The following is a 19,548-nucleotide window of genomic DNA, read 5'->3' on the forward strand; positions in this document are numbered from 1 at the left end:
TTGATGACTTGGTTTGCAATGACCTTCTACAATTCCCCCCAGCCCTCACTCCTTTGTCAAAAGACTTCTGATGCTTTCAAACTATGCTCTCTGATTTGTTGCTTTTCTTCCCTTCACCTCCTTGTTTTCAAAAGACATTAACTCAGCAATTGAAAAGGATGCTCTAAGAATCAGATGGCCAAAAACTTCTAGAACTTGAGAGTACTTACTCAGCAGAACATCTTTTATTATTATTATTATTATTGTTATTATTTTTGAGATGGAGTCTTGCACTGTTGCCCAGGCTAGAGTATGGTGGCGCGATCTTGGCTCACTGCAAGCTCCACCTCCCAGGTTCAAGCAATTCTCCTGCCTCAGCTTCCCGAGTAGCTAGGATTACAGGTGCATGCCACCATGCCCGGCTAATTTTTTGTATTTTTAGTAGAGACGGGGTCTCACCGTATTAGCCAGGATGGTCTCAATCTCCTGACCTCATGATCCGCCCACCTCGACCTCCCAAAGTGTTGAGATTACAGGTGTGAGTCACTGCACCTGGCCAGAACATCTTAACTAAAGAAAGCACCAGCTTAGCATACCTGTAAATGCCAACTTGTATACACCTAATAGTTAACATTCCCATGTTGTTAAGCATCTCCTATTGCCCTCAAGAATTCTAGTCTGTGTGTTACAGAAGACTTAACATAGCAAAGCCTTTCTCCATCTCTTATTACAATAAAGCTGGATGTTCAATTTTTCAACTAAAAAATCGAAGTACAGTACACACCTTCCCTCCTTTCATGACGTCGATCATGAGACTGTGAAGTTCGTTCATGATCATGTCTCCCTTTCTCTCGCATTGGAGAGCGATGTCTTGGAGGACTCTGCTTTCTCTGGGGAGACGACAAAGAATGTGAAGGATAAGGAGAGGCAGAGCGTCGTAAAGGTGGAGTTAGTGTCCGCTGATAAGATGGTGAAGGAGTTCTTTTTCGACGAGGAGAAGGAGAATGTCTTTGAATAGATGATCCTGATTGTGAGGAAGATGAGTGATGTCTAGAAGATATAGGAGAATGATGCTGTCCTGCTGGGGAAGTAGACCTACAAGGGAAAACAATAACAATAAAACATGTATTAAAGAGCTTCATTTCTAGCCAAAGGAAAATCTTTAAAAACAAAAAAGTGAATGTGAAAGTACAGACGATAACTTCAGGATAAATTTTAATTCACAATGCTGTAAAATTCTAAGTAAGTCACTTTTTTAATGACGTGACTTAACTTTAAGTTAACTAGAAGCAACAGTTCAAGAAGAGATATGTGGTGCTTTTCTCCCAGGCTTTGGTGCCCAAGTACACTGCATTTTCCAACATACACCATCTACCCTAACTTAAAGTATGGAATTCACTCTGATAATCTCTGACAGTGTGAACAAGTACTTAGAGGGAGAAAACCCACAAACTATGGCAAAACATACTACTGAGATCTAGAGAGAAAGTGGCTTTGAGAATGCCTGTAAATTCATGGCTATGAGAAAAGGGGAGCTAGCATCAGCTAAGGCAATCCTAGAATTAAGGAAAGGATAACAAAATATATACTGTCTTAAGTAATCTGCCTTCACTGTGGGCAGCACAAACTGAGAGTTAGTTCATAGTTCTTGGTTCAACTAAGGCCTCCCCTATTCCCTTCAAATCATTTTCTTTCACTGCTACCAGAGAAACAACACATAACCTCATGAAACAGATGTGATCATTAAGCACATCTGAATCACTCCTGGAGTCTATTATACCTGGGTCCTGTCCAAACTTTTGTGCAATAACTAAGAAGCAGCAGGAAATAATGTTTAAAAAATAACATTCTAGACATGCCCAGATAAATATTCCTCAAAGCAATCATCTCAAGAGCTAAAAGCTTATTCAAAAAAATTCTGATTTTTTAAGTCAAAGTATTTCTGTAATTATCTTCAGTGTCTATGATAAATATTTTTTTAGTATGTGCAATGATGGCACAAATCATTACTAATTCTAAACCAGTTTCTCAACCTTAGCACTACTGACATTTTGTACTGGGTAACTCTTTGGAGGAGGGGGAGTGTCTTGTACATTATATACAGGATGTTTAACAGCATCCCTGGCCTCAACTCACTAGATGCCAGTAGCATCCCTCCCATCCCAAGTTATGACAATAAAAAATTACTCCAGACATTGCCAAATGTCCTCTACCAGGCAAAGTCACCCCCAGTTGAGAACCATTACCTTAAACTATGTTGTTTATAAATGACGCCTTTTATCAAAAAAAGGTTTCAATCTATAAATTATGTTACTAAGTCAGGAAAGTGATCTAATATATTAGAAAGAATATGCAGAAAAGAATTCAGGTAAATAAAAATACCTCTGGGTGACGGTAAATAAAAAGTCAGCTAACTAGAACACTATACTCACTTAAACATCAAGTTTTCTGTGACTTGATTAAAGCTTTATACTTTTAATAAAATAGTGATTCCTTTCTAACATAAAAAGATATGCCATAAGCTACTGAAATTTAATTGACTCTCAGTAGAAATTTATTAACTTAACAGCTAATATGAGTGGAAATACTCAATGGGTCTTAGCCAAATTTGGAAAACCATTTATGATCAATGCCCATCTAAACGCATCCTACTGAATAGAAAAATCACTGCAAGAGTAAAAATTAGAGTCGGTATTGTCTGGTTGTTTTCAATTTCAATGTCATTAGGTTCTAGTAAATTTTCTGGGGGATGGGGGGGACAAGGTCTCACTGTCACCCAGGCTAGAGTACAGTGGCATGATCATGGCTCACTGTACTCTTGGCTTTCTGGGCTCAAGTGATCCTCCTGTCTCAGCCTCCTGAGCAGCTGGGACTACAGGCACATGCCACCACACTCAGCTACTTTGTTTTATTTTTTATAGAGACGAGGTCTCCCTATGTTGCCCCGGTTGGTCTTGAACTCCTGGGCTCAAGCCATCATCCTGCCTCAGCCTCCTAAAGTGCTGGGATTATAGGCATAAGCCACCATGCTTGACGGTTCTCGTCAATTTAAAAAATGAAAGAATGAATGGTTCTCCACTGAACTGATATTTTGGTTACTTCTGTGTTTATTTCTGGGGTATACTTAAAATTATTTCAAGAATGTCTACAATAGCTTTGAGTTATTAGTTCATAAAACTTAAAAAAAAAAACAGTTCATATATACTACCTTTAAAAAACACATTAGGGTCCAATCATGTTTCTATTCAACTTAATGGCTATAGCATGGAAGAAAAAACTTCAAACTTAGGATAATCAGGCTATCACACTAAGGTCAGAACACTAATGTGTTGTCAAATAATTGCTTCAACTTTTTAATCATATTTTCTTCTTACTCAACCTTCACCTATGTCCATTCTGCATATATAAAAGGTATGATTCGAAGTAATGAAACTGTCTTGAAGTCTGGTGAAAATTAATAGTACTTTGGCTATAGACTATTACAGAGCTATAGTAAAGTACATTTCCACTTAGAATAGAAGTAACTTCAGATTAATTCGTCTTCTGCTTTATAATTGGTTGGTTTCTTATCTGAGGGAAAAAAATTAGTGAAACTTGAAATTCAAATAAAGAAAAAAGGAAAGTTTATTTAATGAAGAGAAGCTTAATACCTTAAAACAAAAACCTGTATAATGTAAGCAAGAGCACTGTGATTTATTGTGTACAGGGAAAGTTGATCTTTAGTCTGACTAGATCCCAATCAAACACTTTTTAGTGCTGCTATAATTAGGATATGATGTGGTGTGGAAGGAGAATATTCAGGGTATATTTCATTTTGGGAAAAAACGTGAAAAGTTAAGAAATTAAAAATAAAAACTCCTCTCATTCAAGATGCAAGTAATTTCACCTGCAAACTAATAGGTTTACCCCAGACTTAAAAAATAGTAACACCAATGTTTCTCTCAAAAAACGGTTTCTATTTCTCAAATATGAAAATATGCTTACATAATGCACTAACATTCATATTTTAACTTTTAAAATCATGTAAAATGTATATATTTTTAAAAAACAAAGGTAATATGGGCACTACCAAAATCATCTCTGTTTTCAGTGATAAAATACAACATAATACACATTTCACAAGTAGAAATATTTAGGTTCTATTATTTTACATATGAAGTTTATACTTATTAAATCATTTTAATTCACTCAACAAATATTAAGTGAGCACATACTAAGCTCCAAGTATTATTTTTGGCAATGAGGATACAGAAATGAAGAAAACAAAACCACTAACATAATAATAGTAATGACATTAATAATAGCAAGTAACATATATTGCTACTATATGCGTGACACTATTTTAAGTGCTTGTCATATATTAACTCACTTAATCTTTATGACAATCTAATAAGGTAATTGAATGTGATGGTTAATTTTATGTGTCAACTTAATCCATTTATGCCTAGGCATAATGCTAAGCTTGTGGGAGTTATTTATATCCTACTGCTCAAGGTCATGGCCAAGGTCTGATTTTTCACAAAAAAATTTGCAACTTCTGGCATAACTGGGTTAACTGGGTCATGGAATACCCAGATATCTGGCTAAACGTTATTTCTGGGCACGTCTGTGAGGGCTTCCTAAAAGAGTCTGGCTTTTGAATCAGTAAACTGAGTAAAGCAGATGGCCCTGACCAATGTGTGTATCATCCGATCTACTGAGGGCCTGAACAGAACAAAAAGGTGAAGGAAGGTTACATTATCTGTTTGCCTGACTGCTTGAGCTGAACGTTGATCTGCCCTTGCTTCTCAGGTCTTACACTCTGAATGGAGGCAGCTTTCTACCTTTCACGCTTCTGAATTACACCACCAGCTTTCCTGGGTCTCCAGCTTGCAGCCAGATCATAGGGCTTTATAGCCTCCATAATTGCATAAGCCAATTCCTTAAGTAAATCTCATTCTAGACATATCTTCTATTGGTTCAGTTTCTCTGGAAAACCTTGACTAATACATTGAGGGAGGACTGGAAACCAGTCTATCTAGTAACAGAGTCTATGGTCTAGGGAGCAAACCAACAACGACAAAGCAAGATAATTTCTGCTAATTAATGTAACAACGTTTATACAAAAGGACAACAAAATAGAACTGTTAGGTTCAAAAAAACCACAAAAAGTATGTGCTTTTTACTTTTGGAGTTTAAAAACAATCTACGTGTGTGGCAGGAATACCGGCTATTTGTCTTTTTCTAACCCTTGATCACAAAACACAAAAACTATGTCAGGGTGACTACTCCAGGTTGCTTGGTAAAGAAAAGACCTTTACTAGAGGATATATTTGAGCCAAGTGCTGAAGATCTGAGGGAAGGGCTTTAGGATCAATAAGCACAAAGGAGGTAGGAGGGATCTTGATGTATAAGAATAGAAAGAAGCCAAGTGGAACCACAATTTACGAGAGAACAGAGTCTCATGAGGGAATCAGAAAGCAGGCAGAGCCAGATGTGGGCCACAGGTCATGGTAAAAGTCTGGATTTTATTCTAAGCATGAAAGAAAGCACTGGAGAGTGTTAGGCAGGTAAGTGCCATTTAAAATATAACAAGATCTTACTCGTCTAAATAAAAATGTAAGATGAAAAAAGAAAACGCTTTTGTGTGATTTGTTTTACACCTAGTAGCTTGCTATTCTTTTTGCAGCAGGGTAAATACTCCCTGGAAAGGGAATCATTTCTAACTGAACAATCTTACAGAACTAGGAGGACATTTGTCTGTGGGAATCTTTTAAAAGATCACTCCTCCATAAATACATAATGATACTTGTAAAACAGATTTGATTAAAAAAAAACCTCATATAAGTTCTAGATAATACAAGAAAATATTCACTAAGGTACTAATAATTTTGTTCAGATTTCATTTTTGCATGCACAAATGCAGTATGGTTGACTCTTGAACAACACAGGGTCCACACTTACGTGTGAGTTTACTTCTGCCTCTGCCAGCCTTGAGATAGCAAGAAGAACCCCTCCTTTTTGCACTTCTCCTAGCCTCCTCAAAGGGACAATCTTTGTAATGATCCATTTCCACTTAATGAACAGTAAATATATTTTCTCTTCCTTATGATTTTAACATTTTCTTTTCTCTAGCTTACTTTGTAATAACAATACAGTATATAATACAAATAACATACAAAATATGTGTTAATCAAATGTTTATGCTATCAGTAAAGTTTCCAGTTCACAGTGGGCTATTAGTAGCTAAGTTTGGGGGGAGTCAAAAGTTATACAAGGATTTTCAACTGCACAGGGGTTGATCCCGCTACCTCTTCATTGTTCAAGGGTCAACTGTAATTTCAAAAGTTTCAATTTCAGAATAAAAAATGTTAAAGACAACCCTTAAATTAGCCCATCCTTTAATGCTATTCAAATCCAGAATAATTTAACAACTAATACTTTTGTGAAACATGGTTCAAGGTAAGAGCCCTACATAGACTTATTCAACAACATGGCTTGAACTAAAAACTGTACCTACCAATGTGATCAAGGGTTAGAAAAAGACAAATAGCTGGTATTCCTGCCACACACATGTGGATTGTTTTTAAGCTCCCAGAGTAAGAGAATCAATATTTAAAATACAATAAAACCCAGAAACAACACACATTGGCATAAGACAACTGGCTCCTTCCGCTTGGTGGAACCAGTAAAAGTTACTACTTTCTGCTGGGGATAGGGCAGGGTGGCAAGAATATGAAGCAGAGGACCAAACCAGGCCAAGAAACAGTAGGTAATCCAGTTTTGGAAGACGAAGGTGCAGAAGTCCCCAGTCTGCATTTCCCAGACATAATACCTTCCCAGATCAGGCCACTGGGTGCCAAGCAAGGGAGATTTCTGAAATCCCTGCCAATGGCCTGGAAGTCCCATCTAGTCACAGGAGCCAAAATTCTTCCCACAGTCATTTAACTATCAGTGGAAAAAAAAAAAAAAAATGCCACCACCTGGCACCAAACCACAGCCAGATTAGGATGGATTTTTGACAGCGCAGGTGGAGGCTATTTTATTAATGTCATTATAACACAGCCCTACATTCTTTACAGAACTGACTCTGTATTATGCATTTCTGACTGAATCAATTATTGGAATAGGACTAAACTTCCGAACCACCAGCTGCTACTAAAAACCTCTCTGAAAATACTTGAGAACAGCCTTCCTCAAGTCTCCAATTTTGCAAAGCATGTTGGACAGAAGCTAAAAGTACAATTATTTATGGTCATAAACTCTTTCTAGATATGAGTTTCTCTCCTGAATTCAACAAATTTTCCCAACATCACACCTACTAAAGAGAGTCCAAGCCTTGGTTAACTTGACTAAATGTGAAAGGCTTCTTTTTTATCCATTGTGAATGAGTTGTTTTGATGTTTATAACATGATTTCATTCTTAACACAAGCCTTTCATAAGCTTAGTGTGCAATATAACCATGTTTGGCTATATTACAAACCGCACATATTTGGAAACACTATTTTACACACATGCACCCACACCCCACCACATTATTCTACTTGTACTAACAAAGCTTTTGGAAATATTTTTGCTCATTGCTGCAATACCAGCTTTAGAACAGGTACTCAAGTAACTGTTGGATGAATACATGAATTAGCACTTTTACTTCAGCACACCTCCTCCTAGTAAACTGAGGCCCCACCAGAAGCAGATGCTGGAGCCATGTTTGTACAGCCTGCAGAACCATGAGTCAATTAAACTTCTTTTCTTTATAAGTTACCTTGTCCCAGGTATTTCTTTATAGCAATACAACAACAACCTGATCCAACTACTATCAAGTAATAAGCAGATTTCTACATTCAGGTAATTGTGTTGGAATGATTGTTTTTTTAGTTAGCTATGCTCTGAGTACTATTTTTTCATTTGACCACAAAGTCCTACAACCTAGCATTATGATTAAAACATATCACCTGTCAGTAGAATCATAATGAAACCAAAGTATCTGGCAGAATGAGCTACATGCAATTGTCAGATAATTTTTCTGATTACTATCCAAGAAGATTTTGCATTTAAACCCTTGTTCCTAAAATACTACTAATGTATTAGTTTACTTTCCTGATTTAGCATGGGAAACTATAAAGAACACATACTAATATAAGTGAGTACACTGATAAAAGCAAATATTACAGATCTACCAAAAGATCATTACACATATTCAATTTAGGATTATCTAGACATAATAGGTTAGGAATACTGACATAGAGTATTCCCCTCAAAAATTATCTTTCTGACTAAATACCTAAAATAAACTTAATTTCCCTTTGATTTACATCTCTTCTAAACAATTTACAGGAAAAAAAAATTAGTTTAGTTTGTTGGGTTCCCACTACAATAGGCCCGGCTTACCTGCTGTTTTGCTTTCCCTGGTCAACCATAGTCCAAATATACTAACGGAAACTTCCAGAAATAAACAATTCATATGTTTTAAATTGCACACAGTTCTAAGTGGCACAGTGAAATCTTTTGTCGTTCCACTCTACCCCAACCTGGACATGAATCATCCCTTTGTCCAGCAACTATACACTGTATGCACTTGCTCACTGATCACTTTGTAGCCATCTCAGTTATCAGATTGACTTGCAGTTCGGCAATAACAGTAATTATGCAGTTCCAGTAACCCTTATTTTACTTAATAATGGCCCCAAGTGCAAAGAGGAGTGATGCTGGCAATTTGAATATGCAAAAAAAAAAAAAAAAAAAAAGCCATAAAGTACTTCCTTTGAGTGAAAACATGAAAGTTCTTAAGAAGAAAAACTGTATGCTGAGGTTGCAAAAATCTACAATAAGAAGGAATAGTCTATACATGAAATTATGAATAAACAAAAAGAAATTCATGCATAGTATATACAAGGTTCAGCACTATCTGCCATTTCTGGCATCTACTGGGGGTCTTGGAATGTATTCCCTGAGGATAAGGGGGGCAGAAATAGTATTTTACTCTTCTCTGTAAAGAGTAGGTCATGGAAAGTTTATTTTAAAAAAATATTATGGGAAATTGCTATATTTTCTGAAAGCACAGTAATAAATCCATAAGGCTTTCTCTCTGCGTAAATGAGTAGTACTCAGGTTTTGATCAACAATGAATAAATAAATCAAAGCTGAGTAAAGTTAAGTTGGAAGACACTAATAACATTCATTTAAGAGCTGAAGTCTCCAAATTATTCAATTAAAAATTAACCACATGATAGAATTTCATATTAAACTTATAAATACTCTGGGAAGAGTACATTTTTAACAAACTTGACATGCCAATGACAGTTTGGGAGGAAAGTACTCAAATCCTTGACATCAGGTTAGTGTCCTAGGCTTCAAGAATGATTCATGATTCTAACATTTTTTCGGAGAGGGGAAAATCGTGAACTTTTCTAGAAGGGTATGGGCACTCTCCCTCACCAAAACACATACACAGGCAAAGTTTTATACATAACTCAAGAAGCTTGTAGACCCTTAAAATCCACCAATGGACTTCGGGTTAGAAGCACCTGATACAGAACGTTGGACAACTGAGACACAATTATTACTATTATGAGTAATGGATAATTGAGTAAGCATTAACTGTTACAATTTATTTTTGAATTTGGACAACTGAGACACAGAGAACAGCTAGAAGGATTTAAAGTCAGAGGATGGTGTAGCATTGTTGCATCTCCTATGCCATGTAAATGGGTAACTCAATAGAGAGCCATCCTTTAAGAAATGTTAAGCAACCGCTTATATCCAGTAAGCCTAGTGGGTCATACTTGAAGGAAAAAAAAAAAAACCCAAAGCCAAAACCCACGTATTTGGAAACACTATTTTACAAACACACACATACACACACACACCCCATCACTATATTACTTCTACCTGTACTAACAAAACTTTTGGAAATACTTTTGCTCACTGCTGCAATACCAGCTTTAGAACAGGTATTTAAGTAACTGTTGGATGAATGAATTAGCAGTTTTACCTAAGCACAACACCTCCTAGTAAACAAAACACTACTAATACGCCCATTATGACATTTAAAGTATTTTTAAAGGGCATTTTTTTCCAAAAGAAATTTAGACATTAACCTTTAATTACACTCCTTATCAAACTGAAGACAGTGACAAAGATACTGTTTAGTTTTAAAATTAATACAGGTACACCTCAGAAAGATAGGTTTGGTTCCCACAATAAAGCAAATATCACAGTAAAGTGAGCCACACAAATTTTCTGGTTTCCTAGTACACACACAAGTTATGTTTACACTATACTGTAGTCTTTTAATTGTACAATAGATTTATATCTAAAAAAGTACAGGCTGGACATGGTGGCTCACATCTGTCATCCCAGCACTTTGGGAGGCTGAGATGGGCGGATCATGAGGTAAGGAGATTGACACCATCCTGGCTAACACGGTGAAACCCCGTCTCTACTAAAAATACAAAAAAAAAATTAGCCTGGCGTGGTGGTGGGCGTCTGTCGTCCCAGCTACTTGGGAGGCTGAGGCAGGAGAATGGCATGAATCCAGGAGATGGAGCTTGCAGTGAGCCAAGATCGCGCCACTGCACTCCAGCCTGGGTGACAGAGAGAAACTCCATCTCAAAAAAAAAAAAAAAGTACATAATTTAATTTTTTAAATACTTTATTGTTAAAGAAATGCTAACAATCATCTAAGCCTTCAGAGAGTTGTAACCATTTTCTGGGTAAGGGTATTATGTTGATGCTGATGGCCGTTGACTGACGAGGATGAAGGCTGCAAAAGGCTGGGGAGGCTGTGGCAATTTCTTAAAATAAGACAATGATGAAGTCTGTCACACCAATTGACTCTTCCTTTCACAAAAGATTTATCTGTAGCATGTGATGCTGTTTGCTAGCATTTTACCCACAGTAGAATTTTCAAAACTGGAGTCGGCTGGGCATGGTGGCTCAAGCCTATAACTACAATGTTTTGGGAGGCCAAGGCAGGATTACTTGAGCCCAGGAGTTCGAGATCAGTCTGGACAACATAGCGAGACCTCATCTCTACAAAAAAATTTTAAAAATTAGCTCAGTATGGTGACGCATGCCTGTAAGCCCAGCTACTTGGGAGGTTGAGGTGGGAGGATCACTTCACCACTTGACGGGAGGTGGAGGCTACAATGAGCTGAGATGGGGCCAGTGCACTTAAGCCCGGGTAATAGCGAGACACAGTGAGCTGAGATTGCGCCAGTGCACTTAAGCCTGGGTTACAGCGAGAACAAAAAAAACAGCACACACATACACAAAAAACAAACCTGGATTCAATCCTTTCAAACCCGGACTCAGTCCTTTCAAACCCTGCTGCTGCTTTGTCAACAAAGTTTATGTGATACTCTAAATTCTTTGGTGTCACTGTCATTTAAAAAATGTTTCTAGCATCTTCACCAGGAGTAGACTCCATCTCAAGAAACCACTTTCTCTGTTCATCCATATGAAGCAACACCTCATCCATTCAAGTCTGATCTGAGATTGCAGCAATTCAGTTACATCTTCAGGATCTACTTTTAATTCTAGTTCTCTTTCTACTTCCACCACATTTGCAGTTACTTCTTTCAATAAAGTCTTGAACTTCTCAAAGTCATCCATGAAAGTTGTAATTGACTTCTTTTAACTCCTGTAACTATTAATATTTTGACCTCCTCCTGTGAATGACAAATGTTCTTAATGGCATCTTGAACAGTAAATCCTTTCCATAAAGTTTTCAATTTACTTTGCCCAGATCCATCAGAGGAATCACTATCTATGGCAGCTGTGGCCTTATAAAATGTATTTTTTAAATAAGACTCAAAAGTAAAAATTAGTCTTTGATCCATGGGCTGTAGGGTGCCTTTTGTCTTAGTGGGCATGAAACTATTAATCTCCCCTTACATCTTCATCAGAGCTCCTGCGTAAACAGGCACATCATAAACAGTAGTATTTTGAATGGAATCTTTTTTTCTGAGCAATAGGTCTCAATAGTGGGCTTAAAATATTTAGTAAACCATGCTGTAAACAGATGTGCTGTCATCCATGCTTGTCTTTCCACTTAAGAGCACAGGCAAAGTAGATTTAGCATAATTCTTAAAAATCCTAGGATTTTCAGGATGGTAAATGAGCACTGGCTTCACCTTAAAACCCCCAGCTGCACTGGCCTCTAAAGAGAGAGTCAGCCTGTTCTTCGGAGCTTTGAAGCCAAGCATTGACTTCTCCTCTCTGGCTATGAACATCTTGGATGGCATCTTCTTCCAATAAGGCTGTATCAACTACACTGAAAATTTGTTTAGTGTGGCCAACATCAATTATCTTATCTAGATCTTCTGGATAACTTGCCGCTGCTTCTTCATCAGCATGTGCTGCTACATCTTGCACTTTTGTGCTGCTTCATCTTGCACTTTTGCGCTATGGAGATGGCTTCATTCGTTAAATGTCATGAAGTAACCTCTGCTAACTTCAAACTTTTTTCCTGCAGCTTCCTTACCTCTTTCAGCCTCGAAAGAATTAAAGAGAGTTAGGACCTTGCTCCGGGTTAGACTCTGGCTTAAAGGAATGTTGTGGCTGATTTCAATTGTGGCTGCTTTGATCTTTTATCCAGCCCACTCAAACTCTGTCCGCATCAGCAATACGGCTGTTTTGCTTTCTTCTCATTCATGTGTTCATTGGAGTAGCACTTTAAATTTCCTTCAAGAACTTCTCCTTTGCATTCACAACTTAGCTGACTGGCACAAGAGATCTAGCTTGCCACCTAAGTTTTCAATATGCCTTACTCACTAAGCTTAATCACTTCTAGCTTTTGGTTTAAAGTAAGAGACTCTTCCTTTTTACTTGAACACTTAGAGGCCACTACATGTAGGGTTATTAGTTGGCCTAATTTCAATATTGTTGAAATTAGGAATAGAGAGGCCCAAGGAGATGGTGAGAGACAGGGGACTAGCCAGTCAGTAGGGCAGTCAGAATACACACATTTGCAGATTAAGTTCACTGTTTTATATGGGTGCAGTTCATGACGCCCCAAAACAATTAACAATGGTAATGCGACAATTACTGATCACAGTCCACCATAACAGATATAATAATGATGAAAAAGCTTGAAATATTTCAAGAATTACAGAGACACAAAGTGAGCACGTTATTGGAAAAATGGCACTGATAAGCTTCTTTAATGCAGGGATGCCACAAACCTTCCATTTGTAAAAATACACAACATCTGTGAGGTTCAATAAAATTGGTGCGCCTGTAATTTCTTCATTCAGAGTAATGGAGACAAATGAAAATAACGGCCCCACCTAAGAACCTTGGTAATTAAATTAACTCTTCCTAAACCAAAATGTCTTTTTCCAATGTCTTGTCACATATGGCTTTAGAACTCCAGTGCATGCAGATCAAGTATTTATATAATCTTCCAGTATTCCTAGCTCTGTTGTTTCATGTCCTTAGACGAAAAAATAAAAAATAAAAATAAATTTAAAAACCAAGTTCAGATTGGTCTACATACTAAGTAACAGGTGAGTCCTATGCATACCAATTAGGGATAACCAGGGAGAAAAGCTGGAAAATGAAGGATAACCCTGTGTAATATTCAACTCCTCATAATACAAATGTTTTTACCATTTAAATGATAAACTACTTAGCAACAGGTGTTAAGAACCAACTCTCAGAGACTTCTTAGTCAAAATACCAAAATAAAAGTACAAAGAACCATTAGGGAAAACTGAAGGCTTTACTGATAGAATGTCAATCACCAAAAACATTTACATGTAATTTTCACAAACACACCTGCTGGACTGAGTAAAATACAGAGTATAGTTTAAGAAAACATACTTAAGAACTCTGAAGTCTTCAGTTAACCGTTCTCTTGCATGTCAAGAAGACACAATTAACAGAGTGAAAAAAAAAAAGCAACATAAGGAATAGGAAAAAATATTTTAAAATCTTATCTGTTAAGTGGTTAATATCCAGAATATATAACGAACTCTTAGAACTCAACAGAAAGAAAATCAAATAACCCAATTAAAAAATGGGTAAAGAATTAGAAAGACATCTCTCCAAAGATGATATACAAATGGCCGACAAGCATATGAAAGGATGTTTAACATGACTAATCATCAGAGAAATGCAAATCAAAACCTCAATGGGATAACACCTCACCTCAATGAGATAAACACACCTATTCGAATGGCAACTATAAAACAAACAAACAAAATAAGTGTTGGTGAAGGTATGGAGAAACTGGAACACTTGTGTACTGTTGGTGGGAATGTACAACAGTGCAACTGCCATGGAAAACAGTAGGGAGGTTTCTCAAAAAAATTAAAAATAGAATTATCATATGATCCAGCAATTCTACTTCTGGGTATATATACAAAAGAACTGAAAGCAGGGTCTCAAAGGGATTATTTACACATTCATGCCCCGTAGCAGCACTATCAACAATAGCCAGGAGGTAAAAGAACTCAAACATCCATCAAATGGATGAATGGATAAATAAAATGTGGCATATACATACAATCAAATATTATTCAGCCTTAAAAAGGAAGGAAATCCTGTCACATGCCACAGCAAGAAGGAACCCTGAGGACATTCTGCTAAGTGAAATAAGCCTGTCAAAAAGGACAAACACTGTATGATTCCACTTATATAAGGTATCTGAAGCAGTCAAATTCACAGAAACAAAATAGGATGATAGTTACCAGGAGCTGGGAAAAGGTGGAAAGGGGGAGTTATTTTTTGATAGATACAGAGTTTCAGATTTGCAAAATGAAAAAGTTCTGCAGAATTGTTTCACAGTGTGAAAATACTTAACACTACCAAACTATAAACTTTAAAATGATGAAGACGGTACATTTTGTGTTTTTTTTACCACAATAAAAAAACTGAAAAATAAATTGTCAAAGTTAATGCTTACTGAATTATCCATGACTCACAACAGATAATTATTACGGGAATTATTAAAATAAATATACACACTATTGTAAACAAAACTAAAAAACCCAATATGCTAATGCCCAAAAGCTTCTGAAAAGTAAATATTCTATATTCTACAAAAGTTAATACTGTTAAAAACATACAATTCTACTTACCTTGGCTTGTCTCTCTTTTCTCTTTGTCGTTCAAAATCTCGTCCTCTGTCCTTTCCATCTCTTGTTTTTTCTTCTATCCTGTCTTTTACTTTATATTTTTCTTTGTATTTTTTCCCCAGAGCAATATCTTCTGGTACAGGAGGGGGTGGACTAGGAGTACGTGGTCCTTTCTTTTTATTTTGGTTGGTTTTTGAATTTCTGAAGGTAACACAAAGCTATCATTAGAAGTTCAAATATGCTAAAAGGATATTTTTTAAAGCCTTCTTAAAAACAGTAGCGTTCCTTTATATTACTTGCCCTTTATTATTTTGTATGCTACTAACCAATATCAAGAAGAAAAAAAAATTAACAGAAATGGCTGAAGAATTAATTTACTTGATAACTTTAAAGGGGCAGGTTTCTGAGAAAAGATAGAGGTGAAATAGGAAGACACTTTCAGAAAAGATGTTAATACAATGACTGTTAAAACTGTTTTTTTTTAAGACAGAAAAGTAGACAAAGAAAGTAAAAATCACCTATAATTCTACTACTCAAAGAGAACTATTTTTAACATCTTGAATATTTACATACTTTTGCCATATATCTTACTTTCTCTGTCTACTCATTTAAAACTGGGTATTCACATGCAAAAGAATGAAGCTGGACCTTTATATTGTACCAGATCAAAAATTAACTCAAAATAAAGACCTAAACATAAAAGCAAAAACTATAAAAATCCTAAAAGAAAATATAGAAGAAAATCTTCATGACATTGGACTTGGCAACGATTTCTTGGCTATGACACCAAAGGCACAGATAACAACAAAGCAAAAATAGACAAATGAGACCACATCAAATTTTAAAACTTTTGCATGTCAAAGGACACAATCAACAAAGTGAAAAGGCAACTTATAGAATGGGAGAAAATATGTGCAAATCATATATATATATAGTCACAACTATTTTCTCTCATCATTGGAAATGGGTAACTCTACGTGTGTGTGTGTGTGTGTGTGTGTGTGTGTGTGTGTGTGTCACATACATTCATGGGATATCCTATTACAATATTTTGTAAAATTTTAAAATACTGAACACAGACATAGTGTGAGCATCTTTCTGTAACAAAAAGTAGATTTAGGTTGAGCATGGTGTAATCCCATCACTTTGGGAGGCCAAGGTGGGTGGATCACTTGAGGTCAGGAGTTCGAGACCAGCCTGGCCAACATGGTGAAACCCTATCTCTACTAAAAATACAAAAATTAGCCAGGCATGATGGTGGTGCCTGTAATCCCAGCTACTCCGGAGGCTGAGGCAGGAGAATCACTTGAACCCGGAAGAAAGAGGTTGCAGTGAGCCAAGATCGTGCCATCGCACTCTAGTCTGGGTGACAGAGTGAGACTCCATCTCAAAATAAAATTTTTTTAAAAAAAGCAGATTTAGGTAATCATTTTTATTGACTGTATAGAATTTCCTTGAATAGATGCTCCAAAACTTTTTAAAACAATTTCATAGTTTTTCAGGTGGCTTCCAGGTTTTCATCATTGTTCAAAAAACACAATTACATCATCTACAAATGAAATACCAACCATTGTCAGTATATATTCATCATAAATCTCTGAATCTTCTTTAAGAAATTTTTACCAACTCTGAGGTCACAAAGATGGTCTCCTAAAATTTTGTAATTTTGCCTTTCACATTTGTCTTTAATCTACTTGTAATTGATTTTTGGGTACAGATTTTGTTCTTTAAGTGCCTCTTTTTGGCAATTTAAGTAATTTTAAGTAAGTGGTATAACTTTGATCCCATACACATTCAAAACTGGCTATCTTCGCCTCTTACTTTAACAACAGTTTAACTGAATATAGCATTTTCACGTCAAAATCCTTTTACCTCAGAGCTCTAGTTAAAATATTTCGTAACATTTAACATTGCAGGTAAGAAGTCCAAAGAAAATCGATTTTTTTACTATTCAGGTAAGCTGGTTTTTCTGTTGGCATGCTTATGAACATTATCCCTTGAAAATTACTCACCAGAAAAAGATTTTCACTAAGTCCAGGTATTTTCAAAAAATCTTTTCCAGCACTAAATGGACTGTTTCAATCTGAAACTTCAAACTTTTTACTCAATTTCTTCTATTTTCATTTCATAACTTTCTCTTATGACCCAAGTCTCTGTAGTTCTCTTTATTACACAGTTACTGTATCTCCTGGATCTCTCCTCCATGTTAGATTTCTGTCATTTCCACTTTTCCTGCTTTTCCAGGATCTTAAATCTGTCTTTATATTCAGTAATTTTTAAAGTAGTACTCATTTTGCTAATTCTAAATTTGGCAATCTTGTTGTTCTGCTATTTTTTGATTTCTTCTTTTTTTTGGAGATGGTGTCTCGCTCTGTTGCCCAGGCTGGAGTGCAGTGGCACGATCATGGCTCATTGCAACCTCGACCCCCAGGGCTCATGTGATCCTCATGCCTCAGCCCCGAGTAGCTAGGAGTACAGGTGCACACCACCACACCTGGCTGATTTTTGTATTTTTGTAGAGATAGGGTTTCGTCACGTTATCCAGGCTGGTCTCAAATTCTTGGGCTCAAGTGATCTGTCCACCTCAGACCCCTACACCTGTCCTTTTCTGTGATTTTCCATTTGAACTCTTTTCTCTTTTAAAATATTGTTGTTCAGGCTGGGTGAGGTGGCTCATACCTGTAATCCCAGCACTTTGAAAGGCCAAGGTGGGTGGATCGTGAGGAGGTCAGGAGTTCAAGACTAGCCTGACCAACATGGTGAAACCCCGCCTCTACCAAAAATACAAAAATTAGCCACGTGTGGTGGCGCACGCCTGTAATCCCAGCTACTCAGGAGGCTGAGGCAGAAGAACCGCTTGAACCCAGGAGGCAGATGTTGCAGTGAGCTGACTGCACGCCAGCCTGGGTGACAGAGTGAGACTCTGCCTCAAAAAAAAAAAAAAAAAGTTGTTCAACCTGGCACCAACCAGATCGATAAACTAGCTCATCTGATCTTGTAGCCCCTACCAAGGAACTAACTCAGCACAAGAAGACAGCTTCGACTCCCTCTGATTTAATCTCTGACTTGACCAGTCAGCGCTCCCGGCTCACTGGCTTCCCCCAGTCTCCCTGCTGCCCTGCCACCAAGTTGTCCTCTAAAACTCTGATCCCCAAATGCTCAGGGAGACTGATTAATAAAACTCCAGTCTCCTGCAAAAATATAAAATAAAATCAAATAAAATATAATTGTTCACAATTTTTTTCCCATAATCAACTGCTTTTGTCCTCTAAATACAATATCCTCACAAATTGCACTAAACTTATAAATGAATTTATAATTTAAGTTTGTTCCTGTTTACTGTATTAACATTACTGTGTAAGCCATCTGCTCAGAGTGTTCAGTCTGGTACTAGGTCTGTAAGTAGCCCTTTTCATACATCTGGTGAGTTTTCACTATCTACTAACCTCACTATCTACTGATATTTATAAATGAGGACCTAAGCCTAAATCCCAGAACTTATTTCCTATCATGCTGAATTCTCAAGTCCCAAGAGTTCTCAGCTATACATATATATATATACATATACATATATATATGATATTATCTACCTCAAAATTGCTGGCAATATTTTAAAAGCACTTGACTCATAGTGAGCATTGAGAAAATGTAGCTCTCTTAGTCCTCATCCCTATGTCTTATTATCACTGACAGCGTTAACCATGTAAACAAGTAGGAAATTACTAAAATATGACGACTAAATCTAGTTTTCATCCTTGTCTTCTGCCAACAACTATATTAGCCACATATCTCATTGCATATTCATGAGATGACTCAATCTTCTTATGCACCATAACAGATATGTGATAAATATCTGTATTTCTGGATACTTTTCTACTTTAAAGATAAAAACGGATCAATAACTGGCATCTGTATCAAAATTATCTTTTAGAATTTCATGATTAAACAACAAAGGAATTCTTGACACAAACTATTTTTACATTATCACCTGTGACAGAGACTAGCAGAGTGTTTACCAAACTTTTCTTCTGAGCACAGTGGTAAACCATACTATCTACACTTTCTTGAAATTAAGCAAGGCCAAGTGACCAAGAACTGGCCAAAGGAATGTGAGTGGAAATGATGTATACCACTTCCAGGCCCAAATTTCAAAGGGCTCTCATATGCCAGGCAATTGCAAACTATAGAGCTAAATAACTGCAATACTCAATTTCCGTTTTTCTTTGTACATCCCATTCTTTGGTTTCCTTGAAAACCAAAGAAAGTGGAATCATGGTCAGAAGGAGCCTGGGTTACTCAATTTCCATATACAGGACAGCCACCTGTCAATCAGAAACACTCATTTTGACTTTATGTGAGAAATAACCTTCTGTGGTGTTAAATCACTGACATTTTGGGACTTGGCCATAATCACAACCCGGATTATTCTAATATACTTACTAAAGTACAGAATTTCTTCACATTACCATCAAAATTATGCGTGGTTAGAAAACACAATTATGTTAT

General features: G+C 36.7%; 1 protein-coding gene across 17 annotated transcripts in view; it reads right to left on the minus strand.

Annotated features, from left to right (window-relative positions):
* The window catches only part of ZC3H13 (zinc finger CCCH-type containing 13), a 97,125-nt gene that overhangs the window by 32,697 nt on the left and 44,880 nt on the right, over positions 1-19,548 (minus strand). For all 17 annotated transcript variants that reach the window (XM_024230862.3, XM_024230866.3, XM_024230855.3 and 14 more), the window contains 2 exons: positions 15,046-15,243; positions 764-1,074 (listed from right to left, as the gene is read on the minus strand). In XM_024230862.3, coding sequence (XP_024086630.2) covers positions 764-1,074; positions 15,046-15,243 — 509 coding nt within the window. The remainder of the gene's footprint in view (positions 1-763; positions 1,075-15,045; positions 15,244-19,548) is intronic.

This window comes from Pongo abelii, chromosome 14 (assembly GCF_028885655.2).
Source record: "Pongo abelii isolate AG06213 chromosome 14, NHGRI_mPonAbe1-v2.0_pri, whole genome shotgun sequence".
In the NCBI taxonomy this organism is placed as follows: Eukaryota; Metazoa; Chordata; class Mammalia; order Primates; family Hominidae; genus Pongo; species Pongo abelii.